Source organism: Xenopus tropicalis, chromosome 4 (assembly GCF_000004195.4).
Source record: "Xenopus tropicalis strain Nigerian chromosome 4, UCB_Xtro_10.0, whole genome shotgun sequence".
In the NCBI taxonomy this organism is placed as follows: Eukaryota; Metazoa; Chordata; class Amphibia; order Anura; family Pipidae; genus Xenopus; species Xenopus tropicalis.
The window spans coordinates 38,767,201-38,789,657 of record NC_030680.2 but is presented as its reverse complement, the minus strand read 5'-3'; the positions used below and the strand labels follow the sequence as shown (position 1 = coordinate 38,789,657).

Genomic DNA, 22,457 nt, shown 5'->3' with positions numbered 1-22,457 from the left:
TGGTGTCATTGATTTTTTACCATGAGATCACTTGAAATTCAGTCAGTTCTTGGAGGAGGTTGGGAAAGGAAATTGCAGGGTTATTGCGAACCAATAAAATATCATTTTTTGTTGCACAGAAGGGGCATATAGTCCCTTGACATCTATGATATTTCTGATTTTCTGACAAACTCTGTCTAGTAAAATAAGTAAGCGGGAAGATGTTCAATAAGGCTTCAGCTCTACATACTGTTGCAGATGGCTTAGACTGCTTAGTGGCTGTATTGCATTAAGAAATGTACTGCCTATCTGTAAATGTCTGAGAGTTTATTCTTGTAGTCCCTAGATACTATCGAATGCCTTCTCCGCATACAGTGACAATAGCAGAGCTGGTGTCTCTTATTTTCAGGGTGTGTAGTATGTTGTGGAACCTACAGGTGTTCTTTGCTCCCTGCCGGTGGAAATCAAAGACTACTTGGTCCATGCTGAGTAGTGATGGGCGTATTAGTTTAGAGTAGATTTTAAATGTTATTGGGTGGGAGTTCTGATGCATCTTGTGATTTCTCTAGTTTGAGGATGGTAACTGTGTGAGCCATGAAGTACTTCAGATTAACTGTTAGTGTAATATTCTGGAATGTTTTGAGAAGGTGTGGGGCTAATAGTTTTGAAAAAGTTTTGTAATAGGTAGTAAAGCTGTCAGGGCCCGGGGCTTTGCCTAGTTTTAAATCTTTTATGACTGATTGTATCTCTTCCTTGTTTAACATGTTACCAAATGTTATCTTCATACTTCTGCATGGGTGTGGAACATAAAATTAAGTTCATCATATTTTTGGCATTCTGCTCTATTCAGATTGCAGGATAATTTCATTATAATGGTTGGGATATCTGCTTCTGCTTTATTTCAATGCATGTATTTTGCTTAGTACCAGGAGACCAAAAGATAAAGGTACATTATATACTGTAACTGAACAGAACAGAAACATCCATAGACTACAGACTACAAAGACAATGTTTATATTAAACATTATAGCTAAAGAGTTAAAGCAGGGTTAGACTGCCCTGAGTGCCCTGGCTGTTGCTGAACTAAAACTTATCATTTCATATGCAGCCTTGCCCTTGGATGAGGAGTTCAGTGAGTTTCTAGGTGATGTGTTCAGTTGGAAGCACTATAGTTCTACATGGTATTTGAAAATATTTCACGCACCCTGCTTTCCAAGAGCAGGGCCTCAATGGGAGGGGTTAGCAGCTGTCATCATCACTATGCCTGGAATAAATAGCAGGCAGGGAGGGACCTGAGGATATTTTTCAGAACAACAGTAGAAGGCAGAGTTGTAACTGACAAGGTAAGAAATCTCTGTCATTTCAGTGTTTATGTTTCATGCTTCTTTCCAAAACGAACAGCTGAGTAAGAGAAGTACAGTGCACACAAGTGCCACAAGTGTACATAGTGTTTTACAAGGCATAAATAGGTGTGGAGGTAAATTAAACTAATGATAATAATTACACTAATGCTATTAACTTTATTATACAGTTGGAATAAAGTCCCTGCCCAGAAGAACGTTTGAAAGTATAAGGGTTCCCTGCACACTTTGCAAAATTTTTGTTCATTGTTTCTGCATAACATTCTTATTTACTAAAGAGCAGGATTGTTTGGGGATCTTAAAGTTTTAGCATTGATCAGGGGAAGAAACAAAAGTGAAAGAAGCAGAGGAGACACAGAGGCGCTACTCTGTAGGTGTGTGCAGCTGTGCCACCCATGGGTGCAGTTATAGCTTAGCATTCAGATGGGATATATTTGTGTACCCGTTCCCCACAACTGGAAGGCTAATGCTGCACATGGATAATTCTTAGCCTGGGGAAAAACACAGGCCAACAATCAGCCCCTACACTGGCAACAGCCTTCTTCCTTGCCTGCACGCAGAACCATTGCGTCTGCCCAGGTGCAGGCACAGGCAGAAGATTTTGCTGCGGATGTACGCAAGTATACATTTCCAGACCAAAATTTGCCATGTGTGCTTGCACTTGGGCCCAGGGAGTGGTTCCAGGTACAGGTAAGGATGAAGGATGATGCTAGCATAGTGGCTGATACTCTGCATGGCATAAGCCTAATGTAAGTCAGATCAGAAGTCGATGCTGTGTTTTGTTCTTGAATTTACATCCGGCGGTCAATGTTTTTTTAATGGGAAAAAAAGACTGCACTGAAACTTAGGCTGATGCCACACCAGGCGTAGGGCTGATTTTTTCGGCAAGCGGAAAAACGCTTGCCGAAAATTCAGCCCTACGCCTGCTACTTGTGCCTGCACCCGAATGAATGGGATACGCTCGGGTGCAGGCACATGTAGCCGATATACGCATGAAAACGCGAGAGAATGCAAAGTCTCGCGTTTTCATGCGTATATCGGCTACATGTGCCTGCACCCGAGCGTATCCCATTCATTCGGGTGCAGGCACAAGTAGCAGGCGTAGGGCTGAATTTTCGGCAAGCGTTTATCCGCTTGCCGAAAAAATCAGCCCTACGCCTGGTGTGGCATCAGCCTAACTTCCACATAAGTGGGTAATATATTAAATGGTCTAAAGTCTGCTGCTTGTCTTGTATCACATAGCAACTGAGCAGCAGGTAGTATTTATTGGTCACTTGTTTGAAAACAAACATCTGAGGGGTTACTAGATGTTCGTCAGACTTTACATCACTCCATAGGTGCTCAGGTGCAGTAAGCAACAAATCAGCAGCAAACATCTTATTTGTTGCTATGGGTTGCTACACCATTCATAACACTGGGCAAATTTGCACCTTTGCAGTTACCTATGGCAACCAGTCAGATGTTTGCTTTCATTGTTCTACTTGCAGCTGGTGAAGAAAATCTAATCACTTGGTTGCTATGAGTTACTGTCCTGGTGCAAATGTGCCCATTGTTTATAAATGAGCCCCTGTGCCTTCATTAAATATGGAGGTATGACTGTAATTAGGACAGCACTGCAAATGTGAAATAGAAAAGTTGTTTGCTTTTTTGACCTTCCCTGTAGCCCTTTTTAATGACCCCCACTTTTGTCCTTATTACTCTCATTTGCCTTTATCCTTTTGTTCATCTTATTTACCCCTTTTGTTTTTCTTGTGTGCTCAGCTGGCATTTTTTCTTTTCTTTGAGTTTTTCCTTGTTTTGCTATTGTCTTCTGCCTTTTTTTATATTTACTCTTTTTTTCTCTTTTTAATTTAAACCACATTCAACAAATACAAACATACAGCAAACTGCAGGCTATTCAAGGAAGGGCTGCTAAAACTCAATCGCATAAAGTTTAGACTCCAAGAACATGATACATATGGCTTTGAGGATACAGAACAACGTATAGAAAACTCTTTTTATATTAATGGAACACAAGGTACTTTCTCAGTGAATTTTTCCAGGAAGAAAACTCCAAGACAAAACACAAAGAATTATCTTAATGCTTTGAACAGACTGAGGCAGACAAAATTTGTTTTGTGCCAACCACATGGAATTTACCTTTCTTTTAGAATCAATGTCTGGTGTGTGGCTTGGCTTTTTCTTCTAGGGAAGTGCTGAATCCTGGATTTGTTTTGGGATTCAGCTGAATCCAAGGACTCTTTGCAGGATTCTGATTCTAGCGGTTTCTTATGAGGGGAAGGATGCAAAGAAATGTTTTAAGTTGCATGAGTTTCCATAGATGCAGGCAGTAGGGAAATGTTAAAATAACTTAGATTATTAACATTTACCTATAGAAAATGCAATTTAAAAAAAAATCTTTCTATTTAAACATGAATATAAAGATATAATGCTCACTACAGGGTTTTGTTTTTCTTTTGAGGAAAAAAATGAAAATATCAAGAACAGCTTCATAAAATAGAATACTAAACAGAAATGCAAAATTTTATCTGGACAAAGAATTTTACATTTCATAAATCTGCCGCTATGTTCTAGGCCAACAGAGCACAGTTATTTGCCAGTGATTTGGGTTTTCTGCATCTGTTGCGTGAACACAACAATACTGTGTTAGACATGCTGCATGCTCACAGAAACCCTACACAGAAATACACCCACTTCCTTTACTCAGATAAATGAGATTGTTTCCTGGTTGCTGTGTTTTCTTTCATTACATGGCCCATCCCACGTCTAAGCCTAACTATTATATTTCAGGATTGTATTTTTCTGTTGGGGGGGCGGGGCATACCAAAACATGAGGGCTCATTCTGAAATATTTTGTTCTTGGTCTTCCTTTTTTAGTTTTGTTGTTTTTTAATTTTGTAGTTTTACGTTAGGCAGCTTCTCCAGTTTGGAATTTTAGCAACAATGTGGTTGCTATGGTCTAGTTTACCTTAGCAACCAGGCAGTGATTAGAATGAATGAAAGACAAGTAGATAAATAGAAGGGGGCATGAATAGCAAGATAATTCATAAAAAGTACAAATAAGTAAAAAACTTTAGCCTCACAAAGCAACAGTTTTTTTCCACTGACAAGAGGAAAACTATACATAATGAAAAATGAGGGCAAAGTTAAAAAGTTGCTAAGAATAGGACGTTCTATAAAATACTAAAAGTTAACTTAAAGGTGTAGGTGAGTAACAACATTATGCATTTTCTTAAGGTAGGGTTTGCCAAATTCCAGCAGCTAGTTGTAAATTGAACATACCAGTCATGTTTAATCCTCATTATCTCATATAATCCCTTGTTGTTTCACAGGTGCATTTTTCAATGGAACTTTCTAAAGAAGTTTTACGATTGTTCACAACTGACATATTGTTCACCTCCTCTCTTAAAGAAACAGTGTAAAACTAAAACTGGGTAAATAGGCTGCATAAAATAAAAAATGTTTTTGTAATAAACTGCTTGGAAAGTAGTGGGTTAAATTATATGCAGATGCAGTGAGCATTCCATGATGTCGAGTGCATTGTGCGCATATGTGATGACCTAAAAAAAACACGCCCACAGGACATCGTTGGCGCACTTGTGCCACAAAGTTCCGCAGGAGCAACTCCTAAGGTATCAATCCATTTGGCCCATTGGCCAATTGGTTGGATACCTGCGAATATCGCCAGTGTATGGCCATTTTCAGTCTATTGTGTACAGACCCCTGTCTAATGCCTGCTTGTCTATACCTCTATCAGCATGGAGAAGGCATTGCACATGAGTCTTCCTCAGTTATAACAGCATATAATATAAATAATGAACATTACTGTTTACATGTAGCATTGTAAAGATTCCTTTTTTTCTTTTTTAGAAATGGCTGAATCAAATACTACACCATCATATGGTAAGTCTTATGCTGTGATAACATAGCCTTCAGTCATTACATGCTAAATTTGTGTCCTTGCTGCTTAACTCTCATTACATGCATTCTATAATGATAGCGGGGGGTGGGGGCATTATTGTTACTCATATCTAAATGGTGTTCTGTGGAAGGCAGTGTGATATAGCAGGATGGAGCCAGACAACAATACATCAGCTGGAGCAGCTTGTGATTTATTCAACTTTCTTACTCCATGTTCCATCGTTCCATCTGCTTCATCTGTATGAATGTTTGAGTCTAAGGGCAACTTACATTCATTTTTGCGTTTCTCATGTCATAATTTATTATATTTAATCTCGCATTTTATAGTGCCTGTACTTTACAATCCAATTTCACCTATTAAGTCTTTTCTCTTTTAAGGTTGGCTCCATAAATGAAAATTAGGAGTCATAAATAGTCCTTATTTAATCTTTAATTATTTTCTTTTTCAATGTTTAAAAAAAATTGTTTTGCAAATAAATAATCAGACTGCTGTGAGATACAAGAAAACAAAGAACCACTGAATTTTGGCCTGTAACCTACAAACACATGACTGAAAAATAGTTGGTAGGCATATAAGTACTAGAATACTTGAAAAATGTTTCCAAGTGAAAGATATTATTTTCTTTACTAACCTATGATATACACACAGAATCTTGAATTTTAATACAGATGCTAAAAATACCTATGTTTCAAATGCCAACCTGCAAAGAGGCATACCATTTAATACTTGTAAACAAGGCAGGTGCAATATGGTTGTCCAGTCCTGGGGCCTCCCTGTAGGGCATTGTTAATAAACTAAACATGTGTAACACTATTTTGGCTATGAAGGGGTTAACCCAGGCTAGTAGCGTATTGTAGATCATGTGTTACATGCGACCCTTAATTCTTAGGCATGGGCCTCCGCTATGTGGGAGAAATAAGATGGAGCTGAGGGTGTAGTTCAACTACAACTTGCTGATGCTGTGTGGTGTAATAGATATACAGTAAATGGACGCCAGTAAGGTCCTTGCTGGTGAACTATAATACAGATTTATTGGTCCAAGACACAGATGTTATGCAGGGTTATCATACTCACAGACAGATTGAAATGGTACAATGAGGAAAGGCTCTCTTGTAGAAGAGAGGGTATGTACCGTTTTATCCCACCTCTTGGTAGAGTCTGGGCCAGGATACACACCTTTCAACCAAGTAGTAGGAACTCCTTCAGGTTGATAACCTCTAGTGGATGAGTCCTCCGGGTGAGTAGGGATCAGGGGTTATCCTGCCTGTCACTATCTCTACTGTGTGGCCCTGCGCTGAGGCAACATTGCCGGATAGGAGAAATACTCCTGGATCTAATCACTCCTTTGGCTGCCCTTTCTAGCTAGAGCTGACTATTCTCACTTCTCCTAGAGAGTGCTATTAAATAAATCTGCTGTGCTTGCTTATCCTCGTTCACAGGGCCCTGTCCCCTACTTATCCAATTGGTAAAGTGTTCTTTGGACTAAGGTGGCTTACTGGGGCCTGTAGCTGCACCCAGGCTCAGAGGGAAGCAGACAGGCAGCCAAAGAGATAGCCACTCCTCCTTGCTAGGCACTATATCAGCCTGCAAGGGGAGTGGTCAACCTGACTAAACCTATAGGGAATAGTGTTAGAACTGTAACTCAAGTACAGGGGCTCTTACCCAATAACAATAGAGGTGTGAAGAGGTAGGGGATAAAGCCATAGGGAGCTTAACCCTAGCGGTCCCTACACATGTTAATGACATGTTTAGTTTGCAAGTAAAGCAGCTTACCGTACTCTGGCTAAGGCTGCAAGAGACTTAAATATTATAACACATGGTGAAGAAATGAAGTGCAACAAGTTTTTTTTCCTTATTCATGACTCCAACCTTCACTCCTTCCAATAAAGACGTCATTTTTGTTTCTTTTTTTCTAAATAATACTGGCATTTAGATTTGTTGTTTTACTACAGTAACACATCTGGATATTCTTGTGGTACTAGTTCGGCAACATAATATTGAACAGCTATTTATAATAGTGAGAACTTAAAAGCCTCAAAGTTCATTATTATCTTAGCCTTGAAAAAGCAAGTTGTAGGTAAAATTTTGTAGAAATGCCTATAAAAAAAATACTGGAATTCTTAAAGGAGAAGGAAAGGTAAAAACTAAGTAAACTTTATCAGAAAGGTCTGTATAAATACAGCAATAAGCACTCACAGAAACACTGCACTTAAACACAGGATGTCAGGAAAATCCTTAATTCCCAGGGCCGGAGGCTGCCCAGCTCTCTCCTCTCTCCCTATCCCATAAGAATACATAAGAACTCCCTCTCCCCTCCCATCAGAATGTGTGATCTGAGCTACCAATAACTAGAGCTGCAGCAGGAAGCTACTAAGACCACACTAAAATGGCAGCTGCTATTTCAAACAAACAAAGGAAGATTCTAGGACTCTTTACTGAGGTTTGGTAAAGCTTTCTACAGAATAAATAGTGTTCTAGCTTGCACTAATGTGACAAATCTATTGGCAGTAAAATGCCAAAATGACTTTCCTTCTCCTTTAATTAATCAAATAAAAGTGAGTGTAAGGTTTTGGTCACAACTAATTACCTTCCTTAGGAACACAAAGAAAAACATTTTTATTGGTGAGCACAACTTTCCCCCATTGCTATAACACGTATGTGTGTGTGCATGCAACTTCCAGCATCCTTCAACATGGGATCAATGGTCAAGGCATGCTGTTTAGGCAATCTATAGCTTTGGAACCCAAGGTTAAAAAACAAAAGGGCTCATTTATGAATGTAAGTGAAACTGCAGTGCACTAAAATGGACACAAAATTTCATTGATGCCATTCATAAAAGGACTTTGCAGCCATATACACTGCTTGCATGTATGAGTACTTGCGGGGAGCACCACTAGCCTTGTCTGATGAATAGTGCACAAGTTAAAACTTTAATGCTAGAGAACCCTGAAATTCCCATAAGCCATTATATGGCAGTAGTCCCAGCATTCCACTAGCAGGTTTCGTCAGTAGTAAATATTCTTTTATGCAAGCAAGTCACACGCTAAAGCAGTTATAAACACTGTGCACTTTAATGTGCCAGAAGTTAAGCAGTCCACAATTTGTCTGCATTTCCTGAAATGTGTATGCTTATTAGTGTGTGTATAGATGTACATGCTGCTGTGTTTGTACTGAAATTCTGGGAAAATTCTCTGTATTATGGTGAAAAAATGGCAATTTGCATCCAAAAAGTGCGCATAAGCCTTGCCCACATATGGAATATATTTGGCTTGAATAAAAGTGTTAGTGTGGAGGAAGGTAAGAAAAAATGTGCTTTTAAAGCATTCAAGTTAGCTGGGACAGCAGAAACTTTCAACAGGTACAAGGAAGCAAATAAAGCATGCAAAAAAGCTATCAGACAAGCTAAAATAGTTTTAGAAAGGGATATTGCAGCAAGGAGTAAAAAGAATCCAAAATTATTTTTTAAAAAGTAAAAAAAATGAAGCAAGGAGGGGTGGGAGAACAGGGAAAAAGCAGAAATTTTGAACTCTTATTTTTATCTGTCTATACAACAAAGGTCCAGGACCGTATAGTATTCATCCCAGAGTATTAAACAAGATTTGCACTGTGATTGCGAAACCTCTTCTCTTAATTTTTGAGGATCTATTCAGGTCTGGCATGGTGCCCAGAGACTGGTGAATTGCTAATGTGGTGCCGTTATTCAAAAAGGGATCCCGTTCTCAGCCTGAAAACTATAGGCCTGTTAGTCGAGCAGGAACCTCGATGCTAGAATGGTAGTGAATGTCATCTACTTTGACTTAAAGCATTTAAAACAGTATAGCAAAGAAAGTTAATGATAAAATTGAGGAATATTTGTAACTGGATAGAAAACTGGCTGAAGGATAGATTACAAAGGGTGGAGGTAAATGGAACATTTTCTAACTGGGCCCGTGTTGTTAGAGGAGTACCGCAAGGGTCAGTCCTAGGTCCTTTGCTTTTTTTGCTGACAATACTAATTTGTGCAAAACTAAAAGTTCGATGCTGCCACTTTGCAGAGCGATTTGACAAAACTGAAAAAATGGGTAGCAAAATGGAAAATGAGGTTCAGTGATGAAAAGTGCAAAGTTATACACTTTGGTATAAATGGGAGTTATACACTAAATGGCAGTGTGTTGGGGGTATCCTTAATGGAGAAGGATCTGGTTTTTTTTGTAGATAACAAGTTGTCTAATTCCAGGCAGTGTCATTCTGTGGCTACTACAGCAAATAAAGTGCTGTCTTGTATAAAAAAGGGCATTGACTCAAGGGATGAAAACATAATTTTGCCTCTTTATAGGTCCCTGGTAAGGCCTCACCTTGAGTATGCAGTGCAGTTTATCCGTCCTTCAGAAGGATAGTAATGAACTGGAGAGAGTGCAGAGACTGCAACTAAACTGGTATTAAAACTGAGGTTAGACAGTCAAGATTGGGGTTGTTTTCTCTAAAGAAAAGGTGCTTATGAGGTGACATGATTACTCTGTAAAAGTACATTAGAGGGGATTATAGGCAGATGGGGGATGTTCTTTTTTTTCCCCATAAAAATGATCAGCGCACCAGAGGCCCCCCCTTTAGATTAGAGGAACAGAACTTTCATTTGAAGCAGCGTACTTTTTGTTTGAGGGCAGCGAAGTTGTGGAATGCCCTTCCTAGTGATGTTGTAATGGCAGATTCTGTTAATGCCTTTAAGAGGGGCCTGGATGAGTTCTTGAACAAGCATAGTATCCAAGGCTATTGTGATACTAAAATCTACAGTTAGAATTGATGTTGGTATATATGGATTATGTATGTGAGTGTATAGATAGGTCAGTATAGGTTTGTGTGTGCTGATATTTCTTGGATGTACATGTAACTATGTAAGGTGACCAGTAAATGCTGCCTGCTGATCTCTTAAAGGGCACTGGACCAGTAGAAAACCATGCTGGCACAAACTAATATCCTGTAGGCAGGATATGACCTCTCCTGTGCTAGGGGGTTCTAGGGACTTCCACTTGGAGCTAATTGACAGTCTAGCTGCCGTGTATATATAGTTCAGGAGCTTTTGCTCCGAATGTGGGATATGTGGGTGGGGTAGACCTAATAAAGCATTGGCAGCATCAATGGGAATGTCCCAGAAGAAAATCTTAGTGGCTATGCTCTTAACATTCTTCCAAAATTCAGCTAATTTTGGGCATTGCCACGTAATGTGGAGGAGAGTGCCCTCTTGTCCACATGCCCTCCAGCACATTGTTGAGGTATCTGGGAATATTTTATTGAGCCTTACTGGGGTATGGTACCAGTTAAATATCATTTTATAAACACTCTCCTTTTGCCTTACACATGTTACATTCTTTCTTGCATTTTCCCATATATCTTCCCATTGGTCTAATGTTAAAGTGGTAGACAATTCAGCTTCCCAATGTATCATATATCTATGTTTTGGGAAAGGGTCCCCTGCTATTGTATTTAGAATAGAGTAAATGTTAGATATTAGAGCTTTCTGGGGTAGCCCGTATGTGCTCAATCTTTCAAACGAGGTCAGAGGAGTAGGGGGGGTTGATCTAATGCCTAAGCATTGGATATAGTGGGTAATCTGCATATGCTCAAAGTGCCAGTTCGCTGGTATTTGATGCTTCCCTTGGAGCTCAGTGAAAGTATATGGTTTGTTAGTGAGGGAATTAATAAAATCATAGACTCTAAAGAGATTTTTGGAGCTCCAATGTTTCTGAAAAGATTGAGATAGTCCTGGTGGAAATTGAGGATTGGCTAAAACTGGTCTTAATATGCCTAGGGGTCCCTTCAAGGGTGCCTTTTTGCAGCATCGATCCCATATCTGAAGGGTAAATCTAATTGCCTGTAGAGTATTTGGTGGTAATCCGGTTGATTTCTGTGTTTCCCAAAGGAGGGAGTTTGGGTGGGTTGGGGCCAAGGTTAGAGATTCAATAAATGCCCTGGTGTAGAGGCGCCGCTTCATAATATCTGGCAATGTTTGGCACTGCCAGGCCGCCTTGGGATCTACCTGCCATCATTACCGTTTTAGGCACTCTGTGCCTTGATTTGCCCCATATGAACTTAAAGAACATCTTTTGGATATTTCGTAGGGTTGTGTTTGAGGCACTGGGAGAGTTTTGAATAGGTAAAGCAGCTTGGGGAGTATCATCATTTTTAGGGCTGCTATTTTGCCCAACCATGATATGGTATATGGCAGGGGTGGGCAAACTTTTTGGCTCAGGGGCCACATTGACTTACAGACGGCCCGGGCCGGACCAGCGCTACGCCCAGGGCCGCCATTAGAAATCACAGCACCTCTCAGCTCCCACCTAGCATCCTGCAGCTCCCCACCCCAGCATCCTCCCCAGCATCCTTCAGCTCACCCCCAGCATCCTCCAGCTCCCCCCTCAGCATCCCACCCAGCATCCTCCAGCTCTATTCCTCAACATCCTGCAGTTCAGGGCTGTCAACCTCAGGGGCCCCACACCCCCAGTGTCAAAACTAGATGTTATAGCGCCCTAGATAAGTCCAGCAGCTGGTGCCCCTATATATATATATATATATATATATATATATATATAAAATTGCAAAGTGGAGAGCACACCACAGTATTCTTTACACTACCTGGGTGCCAGAGCAGCAATAGTGGAATAGACATAGAGATTGTCGGCACTCACAGGATTTTCACGATCGTTTTCAAAGACACCAAGTCAAATTTAGATGCAAAAAACGGTGAGGTTTATTATCCTACGTTTCAGTTCCCTACTGGAACCTTCGTCAACCAATCAGGCGTCGGCGGCCCGGATTAAAAAGGCAAATGGGCCGGATGTGGCCCGCGGGCCGTAGTTTGCCCACCCCTGGTATATGGGCTCCATTTATTTATCAAATTGTGTATAGATTGCAACAGTGGTGTGTAATTGCACTTATAGAGTTGTGAATATGATTTAGTGAGATGCACCCCTAGGTATTTCAAGGAAATATCCTTCCATTTGTATTTAAAATTAGATTTCAACAATTCCCGTGTATGGGAGGGGATATTTATAGTAAGTGCTTCGGTTTTCTGGATGTTCAATTTATACCCCGAATGCTTCCCATATTGAGCTAGGAGATTATGTAAATTTGGTAAAGAGATCATGGGGTTAGTGATGGTTAAAAGCACATCATCTGCAAATAAAGAAATTAGGAATTCGTGGTTTTCCACTTTGGGTCCTGTGATGTCTTTATGTTCCCTAACGGCCGTAGCTAAAGGCTCTATACTGAGTGCGTATAGCAGGGGAGATAGTGGGCATCCCTGCCTAGTGCCATTAGAGATTGATATGGGTAGATTTGTAGCACCTGGCATCTTGAGGGTTGCCGTTGGGTTGGAATACAGTGCTTTTATGGCCGTTAGGAAAGGGCCCTCAAATCCCATTAGTTGTAAAAGATCAAATAAAAAGCGCCAATCTAGGCGGTCAAATGCTTTTTCAGCGTCGAGGCTGAGTATGACCGCATGAGTTTTGATTTTTATTCAAAATGTCAATCAGGTCGATAGCTCATCGAGTATTGTCCCCGGCCTGTCTACCGTGTATGAATCCCACCTGGTCTAGGTTAATAAGTCGGGGCATTATAGGTGCTAGTCTATTGGCCAGGATCTTTGTAAATAATTTGAGGTCTGAGTTTAATAGGGCTATAGGGCGATAGCTAGCGCATTGGTTTGGGTCTTTGCCCTCTTTATGTATTAGGGTAATATACGATGTTAGCATGGTTGAAGGGATGGGAGAACCTTCAAGAAAGGAGTTAAAAAGTGCTGACAGATGTGGCATAAGAATGGCAGAGAATGTTTTATAATAGGCATAGGGGAAGCCGTCTGGGCCGGGGGCCTTCATTGTTGGGAAAGACTTTATTGTTGCAGCAATTTCCTCCTCAGTTATTGACGCATTCAATGTGCCTAGTTCTAGTTGGGTGAGCCTGACCTTTATATTATCCCTAAGGAAGGTTGACCTCTGCTGTTCATCGGGTCTTTGCTGGTTTTGTGTTGGGGCGTTTAAATTATAGAGTGCAGAGTAATAGTGTTGGAACACCTCTGCAATCTCCTCTGGTGCATATACCAGCTGCCCATTACCTGAGTCTATAGATAGTATAGCAGACTGAGCTATTTGTCAGAATCTTGTATTGAACTGAATGTGATCATTGCTTCTGGATATAGTACAATGGTTACAATTCATACTAAACCCTCGTATAAAAGATCAATTGAGGAGGGGGGCTGACTGGGAAATTGCAATATCGAAAGATTTGTTGAATAATTGATCAATTATGTATATAATGCCAACCAGGATTATTTCATTTTGTGTGGGACAAGGTAATGTATTGGATACAAAGGTACAAGGCAATATCCTTTATTTTGTTCATGAAGAATAGCTCAATAGTATGGATCAGCCATTTCCTCTATTACTTTAATGCTGGGTACGGTTAACATATGTAGTAAAACTTAATTCAGTGTGTAATAATTTGTTATGATTGTGCACATTCTACTGTGTAAAAAGAGATTTACTTTAAAATAGTTAATGTCTATGGCATTTTACAGCAGACCCTATGGAATTTGCCAGAATCTGCAGATTGCCAGTCCGGGCCTGCTAGACCTAGTACAAACTCTGAGACTTTTATGGTATACAATCTTTATTCCAAATCTGGAAACTCTTAACAACCAAACAGCTGACCCCGGTGTATTCTTAGTTAAAGCTGTCATGTTTTGCTCTGCCAATGTGTAATGGCAAAATCCCTGTGAAGATTGAACTTACTAATACAACATTTTGTGTATTTTAAAGTACAAACTGCAGATATTACTGTGTACTTGCTCTTTCACTAATGCAATAATGTATTTTTTTAGCTTCTCAGATCTTTACTGTCCTTCTGTGGACAGCACTCAGCATCGCCATGATTGTAATCGGTAAGTAATGCAACTCCTCATGTATATTTTGATCTCATGAAAACCAGCTTTTTTCAGTCTGACCTTCTTCCCCATTTTTACAGGGGCCATGCATGTTGGAGATTGTCCAAGAGAGCCAAATATCCCAATTTACTTGATAGTGGCTGGTGCCTTTCATTTGCTAGCATTTTGTCTTATTCCTTTGAAGAAGCCAGCAGAGAAAGTGGCATATGTCTTAGAGAGCATCATTGGACTCTTCCTCTTCTGCTGGTTTATTACAGGTAACTGTAATGGAATTTGTTAATTACTTAGTGGATGTGAGTCTGTACTGACTTTAGGCTTGGGGGGTTTTCTGCATTGCTCTTATAGGGACCTATTTATCATGCTGTGTAAATATTTTAGGCTAAAAAAAATGTAAGTGGTGTAAAATAAATGGCAGCTTTATAAAGCCGTGTATTTTCTTTTGCCCTGCACACTCTCTATTTAACACCATTATTTTAATAGCCTAACTAGTGCTGTCCAACTGGCGGCCCGCAGGCCAGCCTCTGTATGGCTCCCCACCTGTCTGGCTGCTTTGATGGCTTCCCTTTGTGTAAGCTTTAAATAGTATCAGTATTGAGATTAACTGGCCCCCTGCATAGTTCACACCTTAGATTCAGGCTGTAATTCCCCTGTATTGTTTAAACATGTAATCCCCTGTACTGTTCACACTTTTTAATCCCTGCATTGTTCACACACTGCATTGTTCACTCCTCAGGCTCAGGCTGTAATCACCCACATTGTTCACCTCTTCGCACCTGAGACTGTTGGAATAGTGCCAGTATTGTGTCACTGTATGTACTGTGTATGGCACACACAGGCAGCTAAGGGCAGGTAGAGTATGGCACATACAGGCAGCATAGGGCAGGCAGGGTATGGCACACACAGGCAGCATAGGGCAGAGTATGGCACACATAGGCAGCATAGGGCAGGCAGACAGAGTATTGCCTGTGTGTGCCATACTCTGCCTGCCCTATGCTGCCCCTGTGTGCCATAATCTACCTGCCCTATGTTGTCTGTATGTGCCATACTCTGCCTGCCCTATGCCGCCTGTGTGTGCCATACTCTGCCTGCCCTACCCTGTGTGTGTGTGCCATACTCTGACTGCTCTATGCTGCCTGTGAGTGTCATGCTCTTTCTGCCCTATGCTGCCTGTAGGAGGTGAACCTGGCAGAGGTTTGTTCTGGGAGTTTGTTGTTAGTTGGAAATAGCCATTTAATGGTCCCGAAAGTGTGTAATTATGTGCTGGGGGTTGCTGTGCCATCCACAGGGGAGGAGGGGGCATATGGATTTAAGGGTGTGTCTTAATATTACATAATATAATGATATTCCTGCAGTGAGCACCAACCATTTGGATTTTTGCTGCGCTACCACTATTAATGTGGGCATGGTCTTGTGATAACATGGGTGTGGTTTGAAGTGGGTGCAGTTTAAAAAGGGGGAGTGGTCAAAACTGGCTACTATTAGCGGCCCTCCACTATATATTCTAGAGAAATTTCATCTCTCGGCACTACAGAAGTTGGACAGCACTGGCCTAACTCATTCAAGTCAGTAAGAAAAATTCAGGCGGCTACTAAATTCCAATGAAATTCATAGTGGAAAAGAATTGTGCAAAAGCAGCAATGAATGATCTTTGTTTTTTTTATACATTGTCAATTGCCCCTATACAGGGCAGATAAGAAATTGAAGCTGCTTTGTGTTGATCCTTGCAAAGTAGATACATAAATTACCAGTGCATAGATAATCCCTTCACATTATGAGATCCTGCTAACAAACGTACAACAGAGAGCAAAAAGAGTGGGTTTTATAGTGGTAAATCTATCTTCCTCACAGACCAAATATGGAGGAGTTTAAAAAAAACATAGGTTTTGTACAGGTATAGGATCTTTTATCTAAATACCAGTTATCCAAAAAGCTCTGAATTAGGGGAAGGCCAGCTCCCATAGACTCCATTTTAATCAAATAGTTGAAAAAAATAAAATCAGTTTCTTTTTTTCTGTAATAATAAAACAGTACCTTGTACTTAATCCTATTGGGTTTATTTAATGTTTAAATGTGTTTTAGTAAAGGTATGGAGATCCAAATTATGGAAACCGCAAGGCTTGAGCATGCTGGATAACAGGTTCCATACCTGTAACTGAAATATAGGCAATAAGGATGTTCAGTATAAATCTCAGGCTCAGGCCAACTGACCAAGAGTATAGAGACACCCAACAGTCCCCTTCCTATTCCTGCCTACAATAGTAATCACTGATGCCTTACCTATTCCTACCCTGTGTTTCAGATGTTTTGAGTTCAAGCCCCAAGTTTTATTGTCCACCATTTGCTTGAGTGTCTGTTTGGCTCATATCATAACTCATTGCTGGGGTACTCATTGCTAGAGTATCCAGAGCAGCAACTGAATATTAACCTCAGTGTCACACTGAAAGTCTTTAAAGGAACAGTTCAGTGTGAAAATGAAAATTAAAAATATTTGTAATGTAGTTAGTTAGGCAAAAATGTAATCTGGGCAGATGTCTAACATAACAGCCAGAACACTACTTCCTGCTTTCACCACTCTATCCTGTTAGTTAGTCAGTGCCTTTGGGGGGGGCACAAGGGACATTCAGTTCAGTTAGTTTGTGAGCATACAGGTCAGATTCTAATGCAAACTAACTGAACAGTTATGTCCCATATGGTCCCACCTTAATTCACTGATTTATTACTGACTCCTAACAGCCTAGAGAGCTGTAAAGGAGGAAGTAGGGTTCTGGCTATTATGCTAGACATCTGTGCACTCCAGCCTTTATAGATTACATTTTTGCCTAACTAACTATGATATATTGAAACATTCTTTTTTGTGCAGTCTATCTATTTTACTCAGTTTCATGTCTTCACTGAACTGTTCCTTTAAGGTCACTCACTTCTACTGCTTTTCCCCATCAGGAGTGCCAACCCCATAGTTTGGAAGCCTCTGCCTTAGTGCCTCTAGGCCTGATAACTCTTATGTCCACTAGCCCATAAATAACAGCACAGATACACGACTGGAGAGCAAAACAAAATGGTTGGTTACTCTGTTTCCATCAACTAAATCAATTGTTTGATGATGTTTCCATAAATGAGATGAAGCTTAAGAGCAGTTTGTTTATTGCTTTGAGACAGCAAACCATGCTGCAGCTAGCGGCCCTCAGAAAATATTGGTATTGGGAGGGGTTTGGAATGTTTTGCAGTATGCATGTGCCTTTTTATCTGGAAACCTGTTGCGCAGAATACCCCAGAAACTGTAAGGTGATTCCTCTACACACTACAGTGTAATGTTAAAATATTTTTTTATTCTCGCCTTAATTATATAATCAGACAGTGATGCTAATAAATACAGCATTCATATGTGTTATTGATGAAACAGTTAAATATATAATGCTTAAACTGTGTGTAAAATGAACCAAACTGAAATGTCATTTGTGCCTTTTTGATTTCAGGTAGTGTTTGGGTTTTCAGAATCTACCCAGAAAATCCAAGACTTTGTAATGATGTGGTTTATAAATTTGCCTTTGGAATCTTGATCTTTGAGTATATTTTCATAGGCTTGGCTGTTTTATTTGGATGCCTATGTGCGTGCTGCGCTGGATGTCTGGTAAGTAGTTTAAATGTCATTACTTAGATTTAGAACACATTTACTTAAAACACAAAAAATGAAACCTCTGATGAAAGGAAAGTGCTATTTTTTCCTACTAATATTATAATATTGAAAAAATCCTCCTCAAATGCTTTTTATTTCACTGCTGTGACTGTTTCTCCTAAACATACAGGTAGGAGTATGTATGTATGTATGTATGTATAACTTTATTTATAAAGCACCACAAGGGTACGCAGCGCTGTACAATCTTACAGAATACAAAATTACACACAGGGAGGACAAGTGATATAATAAATAAATACAATAAATATATATATAAGTGCCATGTGGTATGAACAACAGTAGGAAGGAGGTCCCTGCCCCGTAGAGCTTACAATCTGAGTGGTTGGGTAACATACAGGCACAAACTGGAAGGTAAGAGTGCACCAGGTATGGGCATTTGCCCTTAAGCGCAGGACTGGGCAAAATAATGTTTTAGTGCTCCAGAAGGTAACAGCTGAGCTTTATCTTAAAGAGAATGGGTGAGTGTTCACTACGGAGGGATTCAGGGATAGAGTTCCAGAGGTAAGGAGCAGCGAGATAAAAAGGTTTAAGACAAGAGAGCGCAGTGGGTGTGGATGGTGTGGAGTGTAATGCTCTCCCTGCCCTAGCTTGCAGCGTATAGCACAGGGGTCAGGAACCTTTTTGGCTGAGAGAGCCATAAACACCACATATTTTAAAATGTAATTCTGTGAGAGCCATACAATATGTTTGGCCGTGGATGCTGCAGAGCAAGGTAGGGTGGGTCCCAAGGATTCAGGATGCAGATGTGATGCAGAGGAGGGTGTGGCCTGCGCTTGGCAGATAAAAGACGTGTTCTTAGGCTTAGAAACACGTCTTCTATCCGCCGAGCGCAGGGGCAAGGTACGGTGGGTGCCAAGGATGCCAGATGCGATCTGGAGGAGGGCGTGGCCTGCGCTCGGCGGATAGAAGACGTGTTCTAAGGCTTAGAACACGTCTTCTATCCGCCGAGCACAGGCCACGCCCCCCGTTATTTTTTTTATTAAAGATTTGGCAGCGAGCCAGATGCAGCCAACAAAAGAGCCACATCTGGCTCCCGAGCCATAGGTTCCCTACCCCTGGTATAGCAGGATCAATTTCACCAGACTCAAATTTAACTGAGTAAAAACCCCACACAAAAAATTGCCCTGCCAGTGCTCTTTGGCTACCTTGTTTGATGCTGAAACCATAGATTTCCACATCATTCTATGCATGGTGTTCTCCTCTCTTTAGCTAAATGTGCTTTCTGCACATATTTATTATAAAGCCTTTTAATTTGTGCTTAATATTTATACTAACATAAAAAGAACAGCTACATTTGGAGAAAAGTGCCAATATTGTAACTTAAAGTAATAATGACACAAAAAAAATACTTTTCAAAATATCAATGTACTTAACAGGTTACTTTTAAGTCATGTTAATAATTTTTCATGAAAAAAGTTTTGCTTTTGTAAGTGATTGTTATTTAAAGTTCCTAAACCTGTTTTGCCGACCTGACTGTCCCTTCTCAGCCTGTCAGTTAGAGCTTCTAATGCTAACGGACTCCTGCTGCACAAATATGGCAGCTGCCTCATAGAGGAACATGGGGCATAAGATAGGTAAAAGCATCATGAAGTGCAATGACAATATTATGATATATTTAGAAAAAGTTTAATTTTAGGTGCCAGTATCCCTTTAAAGGAGAAGTAAAGGGTTCATCAAATATTAGGCCCCCCAGTGATAGTAATTACTTACCCAATACCACGGGCTGCTGCTCCTGTTAGCAAAAAAACTGCACCGGCTCGGGGTATTTCCAGAGGAGCACCACAAAGCAATCTTCTTCCTGCTTCTTTCCTCGCAGGGGTTGTGTCTGTGCCTTAGAGTGATTAAACTTTTAGATTAAAAAAAATGCTGCTTTTTTTACTCTACCGTGCATGCACCTGCCGCAGCCTGAGGAAAAATGAGAAAATCTATTGTAAAAAATAAATGGTATCCATCCTTCAAGTGAGGTTTATTAGAAATCTCGATAATGACAGAATTGCCATAACTCTCAGTTTTGTTTGCCCCCATTTTGCTTCCTGGTTCTTCTAGCATGGTCCATTAACCTTTATCCTGACACAAGAGGTTCAGATAGCGTTGGGCTTTGTTCTAGGGTTGAAGGATGCATGGTTATGGGGAGATAAGCCTCAAAAAGCTCATTGTTTTGATACATTATGAAGAGTTATTAGAGAGTAATTTACACAAAATTGCAGTTTTTGTGGAAAAACAAAACAAGAAAGCTTTTAATGTTAGACTATAAGAATAATTATAGGCAAGCTGTCAGAACACTGTGGTCCAATGTTCCCTCTAATTCCTTCTTGGCTATGTGCGCAAAAAATTATATTTTGTTTTTGTGCCTACATTTTAAACTTGTAGGCACATTTTTAAAAACCAGTGCTTGGGTCAAAGCAGATAAAAAATTGTTTGTTTTCACGCAATTTTTTATGCTCTGGCCTCACAATTTGTGTGCGCGCACACGAGAATATAAAGCTTTCAAGATCTCATAAATTTCAATTGTTTGAGTGTAGAGAAAAAAAACCTGGGTGCTTGAATCTGTAACATGGCACGAGCTGATTCAGCTTTAAAGAAGGAACTGAAATATTCTGAAAGCTTGCAGTGAATATCGGCCTAGTTAGCTAATAAACTATTTTACACCTTTACACAACTTTTGCTATGCTTCATATCAAAGCATTTCACACACACACACACACTATTATCCAATGTACATAAACTTGTTTATTGGTCTGTGGTAATATATTAACTAGCAATTATATCTTTACTTTTTCTTTTACAGACAGTTGCAAGTAGAAACAATTATAACGATCCTTCCAATGAATAACATATTAATGCAAGTAAACCAAACTACAGTAGAGTCTGGATCCAAATCCTGGAAAGTCCTCACTGGCTGCTATGGGGGTTTGAAGAAGACGCCCAACATCTATGGACTGGCATTAAATGAATAAACCTGTGTTCCAGATCTGTCATGATCCTGAAAGGGAATGATATTTTTTAATATATATTTTTTTATACCTAATCATAAATAAAGCAGTGCATAACAGAAGTATTTCTTACAGGCTGCTATATTAGATTAAACTAAACTAATTGTATAGGTGACCGTGGAAGAAGTTGGATAGTGATTCCCCTTATATTTAAAGGAGAAAGAAAGGCTAAGTCACTTGGGGGTGCCAAAATGTTAGGCACCCCCAAGTGACTTTAATCGCCTACCTTGTACCCCAGGTTGGTGCCCCTGTTAAGAGAGAACAGCACCAGCCCAGGGTAGCTGCGAGTGCTTTCTCTCGCTTTCCTCGTTCGCATGCTTGCACATGTGCAGTAGAGTGAAAAGTGAACTTTAACAACAAAGTCGGCTTTTCACTCTAATGCGCATGGGCTGGCCCAGGGATTTTGCCGGCAGAAGAAAGACGAAGAAGGAATCGCTCGCTGCAGGTACCTAACCTTTTGTCACCCCCAAGTGACTTAGCCTTTCCTTCTCCTTTAAGAGCACACTGTGGAGATCATTTATCTAATGCTTTAGAACTGTTTACTAACCTTGTTGCTAAATGAGCTTTGCATACATGCACCTTATTTTTCTGTGGTTTTGGGCCTATAGATTTTAGGTACTAAATAAGAGCTATGATTGCCTTTTTGGCAGCCCCTATGTGGATGGCAGCCTACAGAAGGCTGTGTTTGGCATTATACCAGGTTTTTATACAACCAAAACTTGCCTCCAAGCCAGGAATTAAAAAATAAGCAGCTGTTTTAAAGGGACTTGGAGCAACATCCAAGGTGTTGGTGATCACTAGTTGTTTTATTGAATGTTTTAATATACATTGGCCTTTCTGCATAGACACAGAGCACAAACACATTTGGTGCAGAAAATCAGTTAGTATGGCAAACAAAGTCAACAATGAAAGCTTTGATGCTGGTACTGTCTAGCATTACACTGATTTAAGAGATGCTTTAGTATTTACAGTACATTGCTCTGTATGTCTGCACACAGGCTGCCACAGTGCATTTAAACGCAAACGGAGAAACAGCTGTCTCAATACTACCTACTTTGTCCTGTATCTGCAGGTCGAAGCTCCGGCATTAGCCTAGTCCCATCTGGCTATGTGTCCAAGGCATAGTTATAGCCCCCCAACCTGCTCCAGGGCTCCATATATAATATAATATAACTGGGTACTCAAACATGCCATATGACAAGTAATTAGCCAGTACATTTAAGTAAACTTGCAAAGTATTGATTTACATAAATAATGTGATCATTAACATCAATGATGAAACGTAATATTATACAATTTTAAAAAAAATTCCCGTGGACTGAAAAATGTGGATGGGGTACCAAACTGCATTGCAGGATGAGGTTCTCTTCTGGATACAACAGGGATTATAGCTATGCTTTTTCTTTCTGTAACATTGCTAACCAGATGAAAAAAGGAATCTTTGCTTTTTATAAATAAGTACTTACTTACTTATTTTGCAGGCAAAGAATATCATAATTGTCAGGTGGCTGTTTTTGAGAGAATTGCAGAAATTTCAGCTGAACAATGTACTCTCTAACTGGGATGTGGTTGTTTGGAGCTATGGCAAGCCCAG

The 22,457-nt window shown here is 40.1% G+C and overlaps 1 protein-coding gene across 1 annotated transcript; it reads left to right on the top strand.

Moving 5' to 3' along the window:
• The first annotated feature begins 3,294 nt into the window (after positions 1-3,294).
• Positions 3,295-20,925, top strand: LOC116410364 (transmembrane protein 272-like). The gene is made up of 6 exons (XM_031900695.1): positions 3,295-3,357; positions 5,211-5,243; positions 14,114-14,173; positions 14,257-14,433; positions 17,650-17,804; positions 20,659-20,925. Exons 2-6 carry the CDS (start codon positions 5,213-5,215, stop codon positions 20,701-20,703), a joined length of 468 nt encoding a protein of 155 aa, XP_031756555.1. The 5' UTR covers positions 3,295-3,357; positions 5,211-5,212; the 3' UTR covers positions 20,704-20,925.
• The last annotated feature ends 1,532 nt before the right edge of the window (positions 20,926-22,457 follow it).